Source organism: Rana temporaria, chromosome 11 (assembly GCF_905171775.1).
Source record: "Rana temporaria chromosome 11, aRanTem1.1, whole genome shotgun sequence".
Classification (NCBI taxonomy): Eukaryota; Metazoa; Chordata; class Amphibia; order Anura; family Ranidae; genus Rana; species Rana temporaria.
In genome coordinates this window covers 50,812,833-50,829,072 of record NC_053499.1, presented here as the reverse complement: position 1 = coordinate 50,829,072, position 16,240 = coordinate 50,812,833, and the positions used below count along the sequence as shown (strand labels likewise).

The 16,240-nt window shown below is 41.6% G+C and overlaps 1 protein-coding gene across 11 annotated transcripts in view; it reads left to right on the top strand.

Moving 5' to 3' along the window:
• The window catches only part of LOC120916761 (mucin-5AC-like), a 295,447-nt gene that overhangs the window by 42,756 nt on the left and 236,451 nt on the right, over positions 1-16,240 (top strand). For 3 of the 11 annotated variants that reach the window (XM_040327693.1, XM_040327694.1, XM_040327695.1), the window contains exons 30-35: positions 1,623-1,814; positions 6,917-8,059; positions 8,141-8,370; positions 9,290-9,464; positions 10,524-10,774; positions 15,488-15,671. The exons of 7 other annotated variants lie outside the window; for them this stretch is intronic. In XM_040327693.1, the coding sequence (XP_040183627.1) occupies positions 1,623-1,814; positions 6,917-8,059; positions 8,141-8,370; positions 9,290-9,464; positions 10,524-10,774; positions 15,488-15,671 (2,175 nt within the window). The remainder of the gene's footprint in view (positions 1-1,622; positions 1,815-6,916; positions 8,060-8,140; positions 8,371-9,289; positions 9,465-10,523; positions 10,775-15,487; positions 15,672-16,240) is intronic. One more of the 11 variants, XM_040327686.1, reaches the window with a different exon arrangement.

Below are 16,240 nucleotides of genomic sequence, written 5' to 3'. Positions count from 1 at the left end.
AGAGCAAGAAATATGAATAACTGTCCTAGAATAAGCTAAAATGTAATAGTACTATAGTTAATGCCAAGGCCATATGTTAGGAGTGAACGCCTATCTAAGGCCCCGTACAGACGACCGGATTAATCCGCTGAAAACGGTCCGCTGGACCGTTTTCAGCGGATAGATCCGCTGCGACCGCTGCCGGATTTCTGTCTGATGGTCGTACACCCCATCAGACAGAAATCCGCGCGTAAACAATACGCGGGGCGTGGCCACGCCATCGCCGCGACGATGACACGGCGACGTGGGCGGCCCTGGAAGTTCAAAGCTTCCACGCATGCGTCGAATCAGTACGACGCATGCGAGGGATGGCGGTCGGTCGGACGTGTCCGGTGAGTCTGTACAGACGACCGAATATGTCCGACGGACAGGTTTCCAGCGGACAGATTTCTTAGCATGCTAAGAAATTTTTATCCGCTGGACACTGTCCAATCCGCGGGACAATTGTCTGCTCGGGCCTACACACGACCGGATCTGTCTGCTGGAACTGGTCCGCTTGGAAGAAAACCATCTGGCCATCAGGAAGAAGCTTAAGACCCAGGCAGTTTAGTTTGTGTTTGTAGCGCTATACAAGTTACTCATTCATTCATTCATTCAAGTAGCAGTATTTTTAGATTACTAATCTCAAATTATAGGTATGTATGGAAAATTTAAGGGGTTATAAATGTACAATTTTTTTTCCCTAAATAGCTTCCTTTACCTTAGTGCAGTCCTCCTTCACTTACCTCATCCTTCCATTTTGCTTTTAAATGTCCTTATTTCTTCTGAGAAATCCTCACTTCCTGTTCTTCTGTCTGTAACTCCACACCGTAATGCAAGGCTTTCTCCCTGGTGTGTAGTGTCGTGCTCGCCCCCTCCCTTGGACTACCAGAGAGTCAGGACGCTCTCTACGTTGCAGATAGAGAAAGGAGCTGTGTGTTAGTGGGCGTCCTGACTCTCCTGTAGTCCAAGGGAGGGGGCGAGCACGACACTCCACACCAGGGAGAAAGCCTTGCTTTACTGTGTGGAGTTACAGACAGAAGAACAGGAAGTGAGGATTTCTCAGAAGAAATAAGGACATTTAAAAGCAAAATCGAAGGATGAGGTAAGTAAATGAGGAGGACTGCACTAAGGTAAAGGAAGCTATTTAGGAAAAAAAAATACCTTTACAACCCCTTTAAACTGATCTGCAAAGGGCTGCATACTTCAGAGTTCTGTAATGTGGGTCAATAATGATTACACGTTAACGTATGTTGTTTTGCACATTAGCATGCATTGCATTAAAGCAGCCCATTAATTATAACATTTCACCACAGCACCCCAAAACACATGGTATGTACTTTGTGGGAAAGATGCAGTGCATGTACATTGGCTGTGACTGTACTAGTGCTTTGGGTGCTATCCAGATTCATTCGGACCACTTTGCACATATTGCTGTGTGTCATGGTACATGTGGAAAAAATTGTTTTATTCATTACAACAGCACAAAAGTCTGAATTTTTTTGTTGTACTGTGTTCATGAAGCAATTTTACCACATTATTCTCAGTTGTATTAATGTTTTAAGTGTATATCTATATTATTGTGCTTGTTTGTGTCTAAACAGCATGCCATTGTGAGTACCAGGGAAAAATGTTCCAATACAATGATGTGGTCTATAACACTACGGATGGAATTGGAGGCTGCATCCTTGCCATCTGCAAAGAAAATGGCACAATATACAGAGACATTACTGACGGGTGTTATATAACACCAACTCCTTTTACCTTTACCACAACAAATCCAACTACTACTTCAGGTAGGTTACAGTCAGTAGGTAATGCAAACATTCATAAAGCTACTAACTACTGTATATTAAAGGTGAATGCAAACCCCAACATAGAGGAGTGGATTTACTAAAGGCAAATACACTGTGAACTTTGCAATGTTCACTCTGAAAGAGCAGTTACTCCAGAGATTAAAAAAAAATTGCAGAAGCTCTGCTGACTTCCATCATCCACTCATATGCAGGCAAAATGCATTTTTTTTTAACTTTTCCTTGTGAATGGGTATTTTTTGCAAAGCGAAACTTCACCTCATTTACAGCTGCTCTTGCAAAGTACTTTGCAAAGTGCACAGTCTATTTGCCTTTTAAATCAACCCCAGAGAGTCTAAATTCTCATACACACGGTACGATTGTTGGCCAACCGAGTGTCTGATTTTTGTCAAAAGGGCGTGTGCCAGGATCTTGTCTTGCCTACTAACGTTACACAATTGTCATGCCACAAACCCGAACATAGTGACATACTACGAAGAATTTCAGCTCTTGAGCGCCACCCTTTGGGCCCCTTCTGTTAAATTCATGTTTGGTGAGCATTGACTCAGAGGATGCGTGTTTGTATGTTTGACTTTTGTGTGACGGATTTGTGGACTGACCATCAGAAAATCGAGTGACAAACCGCTGTCCACCCAAAATTTACTAGCCTGTCATCCAACATTTGTTGGCCGAAAGTTGGAAAACAATTGTCAAAAGAAGCGTATTAACAGTAAGAATTTAGGACAACAGTCTGTCAACAGACAATCCCCTGCCAACAATTGCTCCATACACACTATTAGATTTTCTGCATATCTTTGTCTTTAGATTTACCAAAACCATATAATATGAGGTCAAACCTTAAAGCCCTGTACACACGATCGGTCCATCCGATGAAACGGTCTGATGGACCGTTTTCATCGGTTAACCGATGAAACTGACTGATGGTCAGTTGTGCCTACACACCATCGGTTAAAAAAACGATCCTGTCAGAACGCGCTGACGTAAAACACAACGACGTGCTGAAAAAAACGAAGTTCAATGCTTCCAAGCATGCGTCGACTTGATTCTGAGCATGCATGGATTTTTAACCGATGGACGTGCCTACAAACGATCGTTTTTTTTTTCTATCGGTTAGGTATCCATCGGTTAAATTTAAAACAAGATTGCTTTTTTTTAACCTATGGATAAATAACCGATGGGGCCTACACACGATCAGTTTGGTCCGATGAAAACGGTCCATCAGACCATTCTCATCGGTTTGACCGATCGTGTGTACGTGGCCTAAGAGTTTTAATTTGTATGCAATCAGGCAGGCCCTTGCACTATATGGTTTTGGTAAATCTGAAGACAAAATATGCAGAAAATCTAATAGTGTGTATGGGGCTTTACTCAATAAATCAGGCAGGAAGATACTAAAGCTAATAGATGTCTTTTGCAATAAAACATGAATATACTAAAGATGATAGGTGCAGTATTAATAGCAATAATTGAGAACCAATATTAGGCTGGGCTCAAAATGATCCCTGATCATGGGACTAAAATCACTAGCAATTAATAACCTTCCTGGAACACATGACAGGCAATGGATGCAAGCGCATAGGCAATTTTAATTAATCAATTAAGTGACAGTACAATATTTTCCAATTAAGTAACATAGTGAGAAATCATTGCTGCTTTTTAACTCTTTTAATTTGAATGAAAGGAATCAATTAAAGGGGTTGTAAAAGTTAGTTTTTTTTTCTTTTTCTAAATAGGTTCCTTTAAGCTATTTAGCTATGCAGTATTGGTTCACTAACCTTTTCCTTCGATTTCCCTTCTAAAACATTTTTTGTTTTTGTTTTCTTTGTCTGAATTTCTCACTTGCTGTTCCTCCTCAGTAAGCTGTTCTGGCTGACTAACCCCCATGGATTATGGGGGCAAGCTTACTGAGGAGAGACAGGAAGTGAGAAATTCAGACAAAGAAAAAAAAACATTTAGAAGGGAAATTATAGAAAAAAGGTAAGTGAACCAACAATGCACTAGCTTAAAGGAACCTATTTAGAAAATAAAAAACAAACCTTTACAACCCCTTTAATTGCAAGGTTGTAGTATAATCAAGTAATTTCACACTTTTTTTTGTTTTGTTTTGTTTAAGGCCTTGCAGGGCACAAAAACAACAATGCCAGCCTCAACATTTCTCTCTGTAAAGGTTTCAAAACTTTTTCAGACGGAAACCTTGCACATGCATGGTTATTAAAAAAGTTTTTTTATTTCTATTGTTTAATATTAACCTGTGTCCAGATCATGCTCATCAATCAGCAAAAACACTTTGAAACAAACCTTCATTTATTTCTGTATCTATAAACATTTTAGAGAAAAAAGTGTCAAAGTTCACAAAACAGTACCGTATTTACCGGCGTATAAGACGACTGGGCATATAAGACGACCCCCTAATTTTCCAGCCAAAATGTTGGTTTTGGGATATACTCGCCCGTATAAGACTACCCCCTTCCTACTAGTCATGCCTCGCCTCACAGTGCCACCATTACATGCCAGAATGTGCCCCATTACATGCCAGACTGTGCCCCATTACATGCCAGACTGTGCCCCATTACATGCCAGACTGTGCCCCATTACATGCCCGACTGTGCCCCATTACATGCCAGACTGTGCCCCATTACATGCTAGACTCGCTGTGCCCTTACCTTATCGTAAGACATGCAGAATCGTGGCCGTCCATTTTTTCAAAAGCCGCGCCTTCTACATCTTCTGTTCCGTGATAGGTGGAACACTCAGCTTCCCAGGAGGCACTGTGTTCAGTGTTTGCCTATCACGGAGGCCCTCTCGTCCGAGGACGAGAGGGCCTCTGTGATAGGCGGACACTAAACACAGGACGAGAGGGCCTCCGCTATAGGCGGACACTAAACAGTGTCTCCTGGGAAGCTGAGTGTTCCGCCTATCACGGAACAGAAGAAGTTGGAGGCGCGGCTTTGAAAAATGGACGGCCGTGATTATGCATGTCTTAGGATAAGGTAAGGGATGTCAGGTTACCGGCGTATAAGACGAACCCTGACTTTTAAGAAGATTTTAAGGGGTTAAAAAGTCGTCTTATACGCCGGAAAATACGGTAATTGAAATCATATTTTTTTGCATGAGAGAATTAGACCTTTAATGTAAACACACAGTATGAGTCTCTGAGCTGCTAAGAGAGCCATTCGGGTTCTGCCTCTGTCCATTGTCAAAATGCAGACACACACTGAATAAACACGGATGTCAAAACTCTGACAACCCATTCAGCTCCGATTCATCAGGGGATTCACTCACAGATCCTCTGCTGAACGGATCATATCGGCTCTTAGTTGATGACTCAAGCAGCTAAAGAAGTCAGGGTTGGTTTTTATAAAGCTTTTTTACTATTTGGTAAGAATATATAAATAGTTAAATGTTTGGGCACTTTAGGGTCACCATCTGTGGGACGCATTGTCCTTTTAATTATATAGAAAATATTGATCAGCATCGGTAAAATCAAGAGTACTGCACACTAACCTTTCATTTAAAAATTGCATTTGCATATTTAAAAACAAAACACTTTGTTCAGATCACGTGTATTCATTCAACTATCTTCTATTGTTGCAAAATAGCATGATTGAGCAACTTTCTTAATTCCACATCTAATGCCACGTACACACGATCATTTTTCGGCATGAAAGAAAACGTAGTTTTTCAGCATGTCCAAAAAACAAAGTTTTTCCAACTTCATCATTAAAAACGACGTTGGCCACACACCATCGTTTTTAAAAAATGATGAACAAAGCGCGGTGACGTACAACGCGTACAACGGCACTCTAAAGGGGAAGTTCTATTCGCCTTTGGGCTGCTTTAGCTGATTCCTTGTTAGTAAAAGACGATTTGCGCTTTTTTGTCTGTTACAGCGTGATGAATGTGCTTACTCCATTAGGAACGGTAGTTTTACCAAAACGAGCGCTCCCATCTCATAACTTGCTTCTGAGCAGGCGCGGGTTTAAAACTTCGTTTTAGCCCACAAACGATCATTTTTTACAACCCGAAAAACAAAATGTTTTAAAACGACGTTAAAAAATGCAGCATGTTCGAAAAAAAAAAATTGTCGTTTGTGCAGCCCACACACGATCATTTTAAATGACGTTTTTTAAAAACTAAGTTTTTTTCATGTCGAAAAATGATCGTGTGTACGCGGCATAATAGTCATCTGTATGAGCCCAGCCATATACTAATCACAATTTAGTAACATGAATTCTGCTTGGTTGCTATGTTTTCCTGCACTTAGCATTTGACACTTTGCTTCTTGTACTTTATTATGAATAATTCCAATAACAGTGAGGTTGGATTTGCACCTTTGTGTTTTATGCTTGATGCATTTTCCATTTAAATCAATGGAAATGTATCAACACACATGCCAACGCATGATGTACATTGACATTTAATACAAAGTACATGTCTGTCAGTTAAAGATTTTTCCATATAAGTATGTAAAAATGTTCTGGCACAAGTCACAGGCTGCTGCAAGAAAACAGCAGGTTTGTACTCTTATGCCTCGTACACACGACCATTTTTCTCGGCAGGAAAAAAAGCAACGTTTTTCCCGACGTGATTCCTCTTCAGCCTGACTTGCATACACACGTTCATGCAAAAAAAAGTCTGATCAAAGCGCTGATGTACAACACGTATGACGGGACTATAAAGGGAAAGGTTCTTTCAAATGGGGCCACCCTTTGGGCTGCTTTTGGGCTGCATACTTGATTTTGAGCATACACATTTTTTCCCCTCGTAAAAGCATACACACGACCGTTTTTCGCGACCGGAAAAAGACTGACGGGAAACACGACGAGAAAAAAGAGCTGGTTTCAAATTTTTTTGCGGGCAGTTTTTTCATTGAGAAAACTGCTAGGGAGCATGCATACAACCGGTTTTCACCACCAAAATAAAAAATGACAGTTTTCTTGTCGTGAAAACCAGTCGTGTGTACAAGGCATTACTCTGGACTGTAGCCCTTCTTCATTTTCTCTTAGCTGGAGCTCTCCTTTGGTATACATGGTCTATGATTCTTCAGACCACATAATTCAACTTTCATCATGTTTGTTATTTAGGAACAACAACAACTCACAGCACCACAATTTGTGTTAAAGAAGAGTGCAAATGGTCTGAGTGGATCGATGGCAGTCATCCTGAATTAGGAATGCAAAATGGCGATTTTGACACATATGAAAATATTAGAGCTAAAGGAATCTCTATCTGTAACCATCCTCAAGACATTGAATGCAGAGCCGAAATGTTCCCTAATGCACCACTTTCAGAGCTTGAGCAAAATGTACAGTGTAATGTATCATTTGGACTGATTTGTTGGAATAAGGAACAGCTACCACCTATTTGTCACAACTATGAAATTAGAGTAAAATGCTGTAGTTTTGTACCATGTGTACCAACAACGCAATCTATAACATCTACAGAAACTCCTACAACCACAACACCCACTACCCCACAGCCAACAACAAAAACAACACATTCAGCAACAACGTCATCTGCAACCACAGAGATCATTTCAACTCCATCCACGACAACAGAGCCAACCACTTCAATTGTACCATCTACAACAGTCTGTCAGCCACAGTGTATATGGACCAATTGGATTGATGTTGACACTCCAACTTCTGGATTAGATGGAGGAGACAAGGAAACATTTGAAAACATAATGGCTAAAGGGAAAAACATCTGCAAATATCCACAAAATATTAAGTGCAGAGCAACAGATTACCCTGATATCAGCATTGAAAATGTGGGGCAGATTGTTAAATGTGATATTACGGTTGGCTTGGTGTGTAATAACAAAGACCAAATTGGAAACGTAAAGCAGTGCTACAACTACCAGATACAAGTTTTGTGCTGTGATGATTATAGTCATTGTAGCATTACCCCTGTGCCAACAACAACAACTACATCAACTCCCACTACGTCAACTACTACCATTCTAACCACAACCACAGAAACAACTACTACTCCAAAACCAACAACAACATCTACATCAACTCCCACTACTACCAAAGTAACTACTACAAAACCACCAACAACAACAGAATCTACTACAACCAGTGTTTCTACAACTACAGAAGCAACTAAATCAACAACTCAAACAACACCAGAGACGACGACAGCTGAATCATCTTCAACCACCCCCAAACCAACAACTCATAAGCACTGCTTTTGCCACGTAGGCGACAAATTCTACTCACCAGGTAAGATTTCTTTCTGTCTTTATTTTTTTCTTTCTCATGCGGACTCTTCCTTAAATATGTGTATTGGGGTTTCTTCTGCAGGAGAAATTCTCTACAACACGATTGATGAAGCTGGGTGCTCGTTCTATGCTGTTTGCAATGATTTGTGTGAGGCTGGGAGATTTGCAGGACCTTGTACAACGACAACCCAGACTACAATTTCACCAACAACCCCTAGGTCTACAACATCTCAAAAGACTACAACTACTCCTACAACTACTGGAAGCACAGTTGTTCAAACTACACCAGTAGAAGGTTGTCCACCAAGAAAGGTAAATGAACTTAACCTCTTTATAACTAACCTCATAACAAGTATATCTGTCTTTTGATTATACAGTCACTGTTGTTATATGGCAGCAAGTTGTCTCCCCTACGCAAAACCGCCGTAGCTGTATGGCGGGCACTTTAAGTGGTATAGGGGGCATGCCGCGTGACATCGAAACCAATGCATGTGGCCCGTGGCCGCGATGTCTGCAATGTGAACCACGATCACTCCTGAGAGAGACAGAACAGGGATATGTCAATGTAAATAGACAGATCCCCGTTCTGTCGGGAAGTAGAGAGAGATCTGCTGTTCCTAGTAATCAATCTATTCCCTGTCATTACACTGCCCCCATAGTTAGAAACACCTCCCTAGGGAACACTTAAACCCTTTGCGCAAACCAATCAATAAACGCTTATTGTGATTTATTTTTACCAAACATATGTAGGGGAATACATATTGGTTTAAACTGATAAAGATTTTTTTTTATGTTTTTTTGGATATTTATTATAGCAAAAAGTAATAAAGATTTTTTTCAAACGTGTCAGTCTTTTTTTGTCTATAGCGCAAAAAATAAAACCTGCAAAGGTGATCAAATAGTGTATACAAGGGTTAAAACCCTATTTTTTTCCCCCTCACTCTGAAGATGCAACAGGAAATTTGAGGAAATCTTTCTAAAGTGAGAGAAATAGCCATCTTAGACAGTTGTTTCTTTAATGTTTAATGTTTGTTCGTATTGGATATTTTTGTGTATTTTTTGCTCTGGTGATAACTTTGCAGTTTTGGATTCCTCATTGCTTTCTGTCAAATAAAGATGATTATTTCCCCTAACCATCAAAATAATTAAACTTTCTACTGTATATGCCACTGTATGTGTTTGTGATGTAACATTATAAAAAAATAAATAAATACATATTCCCATTCTGTAGACCAATGAGACATGGATAAATGACCAATGTGAAGAGGTCACATGCCATGGAAACAACATCACTATCCACAAGCCGGTGACATGCCCTGAAGTCAAAGAGATAACTTGTACTAATGGCTTCCCACCAATTAAGAAAAAGAGTGCGGATAGTTGCTGTTACCACTACGAATGCCAATGTAAGTTTAATGAATGAAGGACTTCCTTACCAAGTGAGCATTTATATTATAATAGTAATTTCTAGAAACTAAAAAACACCTATACCACCTACCCTGTGGAAGAAAGATCTGTATACTTACCTATGTTCAGGCTCCTCTGGTCTGGTCATGCGATCGGCAACCCTGTATCGGCTAGCATCGGTTTCAGGGGAGAGGAGGGAGCACCAACAACTGATGGCTAGTAAGCCTATGGGTGATGTTGCCACTCAGGCATTCCAGCCATTGTCGGAGTGCTCTCTCCTTAAACCAGAGGTGGCTGATACAAGGCCACTGAACTGGACCAGAGTGGCCTTAGAATAGGTGAGTATATGCATATTTATTCCACAGTGTAGTTAGTATAGGTGTTAGAAGAGGCGCAAGAGCAGTTTTAAGAATTTAAATTACAGTATACCATTGAAAGTGTTTTGTAATATGTGTTTCATAAGTGTAAATACGTGTTGCTTTTTCCATAAATCTTGTGAGCTGATAACTTCCTACGCACAAGCAGGGATTATAGAGATGAGAAAGGTGGAGGGAGATGAAGAGAGCTCTGTTTTTTTTTAATGTAATCCATCATAAAAGAAGTAGGCAAGGCTGACACCATTAGTAATTCAAAGCAGAATATATACTATGTTATCATGAAAAAGAGGAAGGTAAGAGCACATTATCAGGGGAACTCAAAACCTACCTAATGACACATTTCTGGTGATAGTCTCCTTGAGAATTGCCTATGCCTAATTCAGGCAAGAATTTGCAGTAACATTACCAGCATATGCCGCAAATTCAGGTAGTTCTTACTACTGCAACTTTAGGAATCTGTCACTATGGCAGCAGCAAATTCTTAATAACATTACTACCATTTCCCAGATTAAGAATCTGGCAGTAATTATATAAACTTTGAACTGGTGTGCAGGATGTATGCCAGTACTCAGAGGTGCAATGCCTGTGCTGGTTTGCTGTCATGTATGTGACAGTTAAAATCCTTTGTTTTACAGGGTGCAAGTGGATAATAATGCAGAAAAATTGCTTGCCTTTGTACAGGTGTCTGCAGAGGATGGGGTGATCCACATTACGTAACCTTTGATGGAACCTACTACACTTTCCTGGACAACTGCACATATGTCCTTGTTCAGGAGATCGCTCCCAAGTATGACAATTTCCGCATCCTTGTTGACAACTATTTCTGCGATGCTGACGATGGCTTGTCCTGCCCACAGTCTATCTTGATCTACTATAAATCCAATGAGATTGTTTTAACACGTATGGTTTACGAAGGAAGGATGAGAAGCCGGGTAAGAGATGCATATTTTTTCCTTATAAGACAATATCCTTAGTCTCCAAAATAATCCACTAATTAATGTCAGTTGTGAGGCAGTGGTTTAACATTGTCAGCTTGCAGCAGAAACTGCTGTTACTGAAGGGATTTCTAAGTGATAAACTTTGCAAAATTAAACTTTGCCTAGGGGGGTCCTAGGTGGAAGGAATAGTTCTGGAAATGAGGTGATGGGTTGGATTCTTCCCCGCTATGGTATGCAGGGAGTGTTACAGATGAGGGTAGTGTTCCATTCTCAGACATTGTGGCTAAAACTAATTTGGGAGGGATACAAAATCTAATATCACCTTGGATACATTTTGGCTGTGTGGAGAATCTGTGTGTGGCTGTATTGGGTGGCAGAAGGTTTTAGTATTTAAAAAGGTGCCAATGGGTGGCATAAAACAACTAGAGCCGGATACCATCTGGATCTGAGCTTGTACAGGTAAAACCCGAAAAATTTGAACATCGTGCAAAAGTTCATTTACAGTATTTCACTAATGCAACATAAAAGGTGAAACTAATATATAGACTCATTACATGCAAAGCAAGATAGTTCAAGCCATGATTTGTCATAATTGTGATGATTATGGCTTACAGCTCATGAAAACCCCAAATCTACAATCTCAGAAAATTGTGAAAAGGTTCAATATTATAGGCTCAAAGGGCCAGATCCTCAAAAGAGATACGCAGGCGGATCTGCTGTTCCGCCTGCGTATCCCTGTTTCTATCTTTGGAACTGATCCACAGAATCAGTTTCCAAGAGATAGACAGAAGATCCGACATGTGTAAGGGACTTACACTGCCGGATCTTAGGATGCAGTACCGCATTCGCCGCTGGGGGCATTTCGAGTCGAAATGCCGCCTCGGGTATGCAAATTAGCACTTACGGAGATCCACAAAGCTTTTCAGCTTCGTTTTTTCTCCGTAAGTATTAGTTTGCAATCGTAAAATTAGGGCTGCTTTTACAAAGTGTAAAGTTAGTACACCTTGTAAAAGCAGACCCTTCTTTCCAGCGAGGCTGTCTTTTTAAAAAAAAAAAATTTCCACCGCAACTCGTTTTTTTTCCCGACGCAACTTTTTTGACCCGGCGCGATTCACGAAGCTTGGCGTAATGTAATTTCATGCTATGCACGTCGGGAAAATGACGTCACAAGCATGCGCAGTACGTGCGGCGCGGGAGCACGCCTAATTTAAATGGGACTCGCCCCATTTGAATTGGGAACGCCTTACGCCGGCCGGATTTAAGTTACACAGCCAAAAATTTCTAGGTAAGTGCTTTGTGGATCGGGCACTTAGGTAGAAATTTTCAGCCAGTGTAACTTAAATGGGAATATTTAAGTTACAGCGGCTGGCTGTGGATCTGGCCCAAAGTGTCCCACTCTAATCAGCTAATTAAGCCAGAACACCTGCAAAGGATTCCTGAGCCTTTAAATGGTCTCTCAGTCTGGTTGAGTAGGAATCACAATCATGGGAAAGACTGCTGACCTGACTTGTGCAGAAAACCATCATTGACACCCTCCATAAGGAGGGAAAGCCTCAAAAGGTAATTGCAAAAGAAGTTGGAGGTTCCCAAAGTGCTATCTAAGCACATTATTAGAAAGTTATGTGGAAGGGAAAAGTGTGGAAGAAAAAGGTGCACAAGCAGCAGGGATGACCGCAGCCTGGAGAGGATTGTCAGGAAAAGACCATTCAAACGTTTTGGGAACTTTCACAACAAGTGGACTGAGTCTGGAGTCAGTGCATCAAGAGCCACAAAGATGGGTCCTGGCTTCAAATGTTGTATTCCTCTTGTTAAGCCACTCCTGAACAACAGACAATGTCAGAAGCGTCTTACCTTGGCTAACGAAAAACAGACCTGGTCTGTTGCTCAGTGGTCCACTTTTCTGATGAGAGCAAACTTTGCATCTCATTTGGAAACCAAGGACCCAGAGTATGGAGGTAGAATGGAGAGGCACACGCTGCAAGATGCTTGAAGTCCAGTGTGAAGTTTTGATTTGGGGAACCATGTCATCTGCTGGTGTTGGTCCACTGTGCTTCATTAAGTCCAGGATCAACACAGCCGTCTACCACATTTTGGAGCACTTCATGCTTTGTTCCACAGACAAGCTCTATGGGGATGCTGACTTAATTTTCCAGCAGGACTTGGAACCTGCCCACACTGCCAAAAGCACCAAAACCTGGTTTAATGACCGTGGGATTACTGTGCTTGATAGGTCAGCAAACTCGCCTGACCTGAACCCCATAGACAATCTATGGGGCATCGCAAAGAGAAAGATGAGAGACATGAGACCGGACAATACAGAAGAGCTGAAGGCCGCTGTTGAAGTATCCTGGTCTTACATAACACCTCAGCAGTGCCACAGGCTGATAGCTTCCATGCCACACCGAATTGAGGCAGTAATTGCTGCAAAAGGGGCCCAAACCAAGTACTGAGTACGTATGCATGCTTATACTTTTCAGAGGTCCGATATTCTTCTATGTACAATCCTTGTTCTATTGTTTGCATGTAATATTCTAATTTTCTGAGATGGGGATTTGGGGTTTTCATGAGTTGTAAGCCATAATCATCATAATTATGACAAATCACAGCTTGAACTATCTTGCTTTGCATGTTATGAGTCTATCTTATATATTCGTTTCACTTTTTAAGTTGCATTAGTGAAATAAATTAACTTTTGCACGATATTCAAATTTTTCGATATTCATCTGTAATTCAACTTTTGAATGTCAACATTAATATAACCCTGGAGAGATAGGATATTCATATATTCATACTGTGGAGAGAGTGTTAGTGACAAGTTCAAGTAGATTGTCATTGTAAGATCAGACAATGACAATTGGGATAAGCATAGGGATTCAGGGGTGGGTCATAGTGTGATCTAGTGTGGGGGTCATTCAGGAAGTGTTGGAGCTGTAAATAGGAGCATGTTGACACTAGGTTGAACTTATTCATGGTATTCAATGTGTACAATCAGCAAAATTTGCCACTGCTTAAGAACATTCAAAGACTAACATTCAGGTCAGGGTGACAGCATGAGAGAGAAACGTCACAAGCACAGTTCATTTCTTGCCAGGGGCGTACCTAGAGCATTTGGCACCCGGGGCGGATCCAATATCTGACACCCCCCCCCCACGTTAAAATGTAAAAACACCCCACTGTGCCCCCTGCATACCTCTGCATCCTTCAATATCTTTTTGTTACTACTGTGTACCCCCTCTCCACAACTGCACCTCTGGACCCCTTTACATTACACAGCCCCCTGCATCACTGGACCCCTTTACATTACACAGCCCCCTGCATCACTGGACCCCTTTACATTACACAGCCCCCTGCATCACTGGATCCCTTTAAAATTACACAGTACCCTGTATCACTGGACCCCTTTAAAATTACACAGCACCCTGTATCACTGGACCCCTTTACATCTCACAGCCCCCTTCACCTCTGGACCCTTTTACATTACACAGCCCCCTGCACCACTGGACCCCTTTACATTACACAGCCGCCTGCACCTCTGCACCCCTTTACATCACATAGCCCCCTGCACCTCTGGACCCTTTTACACTACACAGCCCTCTGCACCCCTTTACATTACACAGCACCCTGCACCTCTGGACCATTTTACATTGCACAGCACCCTGCATCACTGCACCCCTTTTACATTACACAGCCGCCTGCACCTCTGCACCCCTTTACATCACATAGCCCCCTGCCCCTCTGGACCCTTTCACACTACACAGCCCTCTGCACCCCTTTACATTACACAGCACCCTGCACCTCTGGACCCTTTTACATTACAAAGCCACCTGCACCTCTGGACCCCTTTACATTACACAGCACCCTGCATCACTGCACCCCTTTTACATTACACAGCACCCTGCATCACTGGACCCCTTTACATTACACAGCACCCTGCATCACTGCACCCCTTTTACATTACACAGCCGCCTGCACCTCTGCACCCCTTTACATCACATAGCCCCCTGCACCTCTGGACCCTTTTACACTACACAGCCCTCTGCACCCCTTTACATTACACAGCACCCTGCACCTCTGGACCCTTTTACATTACACAGCCACCTGCACCTCTGGACCCCTTTACATTACACAGCACCCTGCATCACTGCACCCCTTTTACATTACACAGCACCCTGCATCACTGGACCCCTTTACATTACACAGCACCCTGCATCACTGCACCCCTTTTACATTACACAGCCGCCTGCACCTCTGCACCCCTTTACATCACATAGCCCCCTGCACCTCTGGACCCTTTTACACTACACAGCCCTCTGCACCCCTTTACATTACACAGCACCCTGCACCTCTTTACATTACACAGCACCCTGCATCACTGGCCCCCTTTACATCTCATAGCCCCCTGCACCTCTGGACCCTTTTACATTACACAACACCCTGCATCTCTGCACCCCTTTTACATGACACAGCCACCTGCACCTCTGGTCATGTCAGCTAAAAAAAAAAAAAAAAAAAAAAAAATTTTTTTTTTTTTTAAATCGGGATGGTGTCACCCCTCTAGTGGGTGTCACCCGGTGCGGCCCGCACCCCCCGCACCCCCCTAGGAACGCCACTGTTTCTTGCACTGGATTTCAGAGTTAAACTGTGCTTTCTTCTTATGGGGCCAATTCAGGATTGACGTGAATGTATCCTGTTCTCTCCACTCTACAGATTAGATTCAACAATATCTGGATCTCTCCTGGTTTCACCAAAGATGGCATTACCATCACCACTGCTGGTGTCAAGATGAATGTGGAAATTCCAGAAATAGATGCCTTCATCTCATTCAGCGGAATGATCTTTGTCATTAACCTACCATTTAGTAAATTTGCTTACAACACAGAAGGACAATGTGGTATGTAAATGGCTCTTAAGACTTTCCTTAACCACTTGACAACTGGGCACTTAAACCCACTTAATAACCAGACCAATTTTCAGCTTTCGGTGCTCTCACATTTTGAATGACAATAACTCAGTCATACAACACTGTAACCAAATGAAATTTTTGTCCTTTTTTTCCCACAAATAGAGCTTTCTTTTGGTGGTATTTGATCACCTCTGCGGTTTTTATTTTTTTCGCTATAAATTAAAAAAGAACGAAAATTTTCTAAAAAAATGAATTTTTCTTCATTTCTATTATAAAATTTTGCAAAAAATGAATTTTTCTTCATAAATTTGGCCTAAAATGTATACTGCTACATATCTTTGGTTAAAAAAAAAATTTGGATATTATTTAGTCTGGGTGAAAGTTATAGGGTCTACAAGCTATGGTACCAATTACTGAAAATTGATCAATTTGATCACATCTGATGTACTGACAGCCTCTCTCATTTCTTGAGACCCTAACATGCCAGAAAAGTACAAATACCCCCTAAATGACCCCTTTTTGGAAAGAAGACATTCCAAGGTATTTAGAAAGAGGCA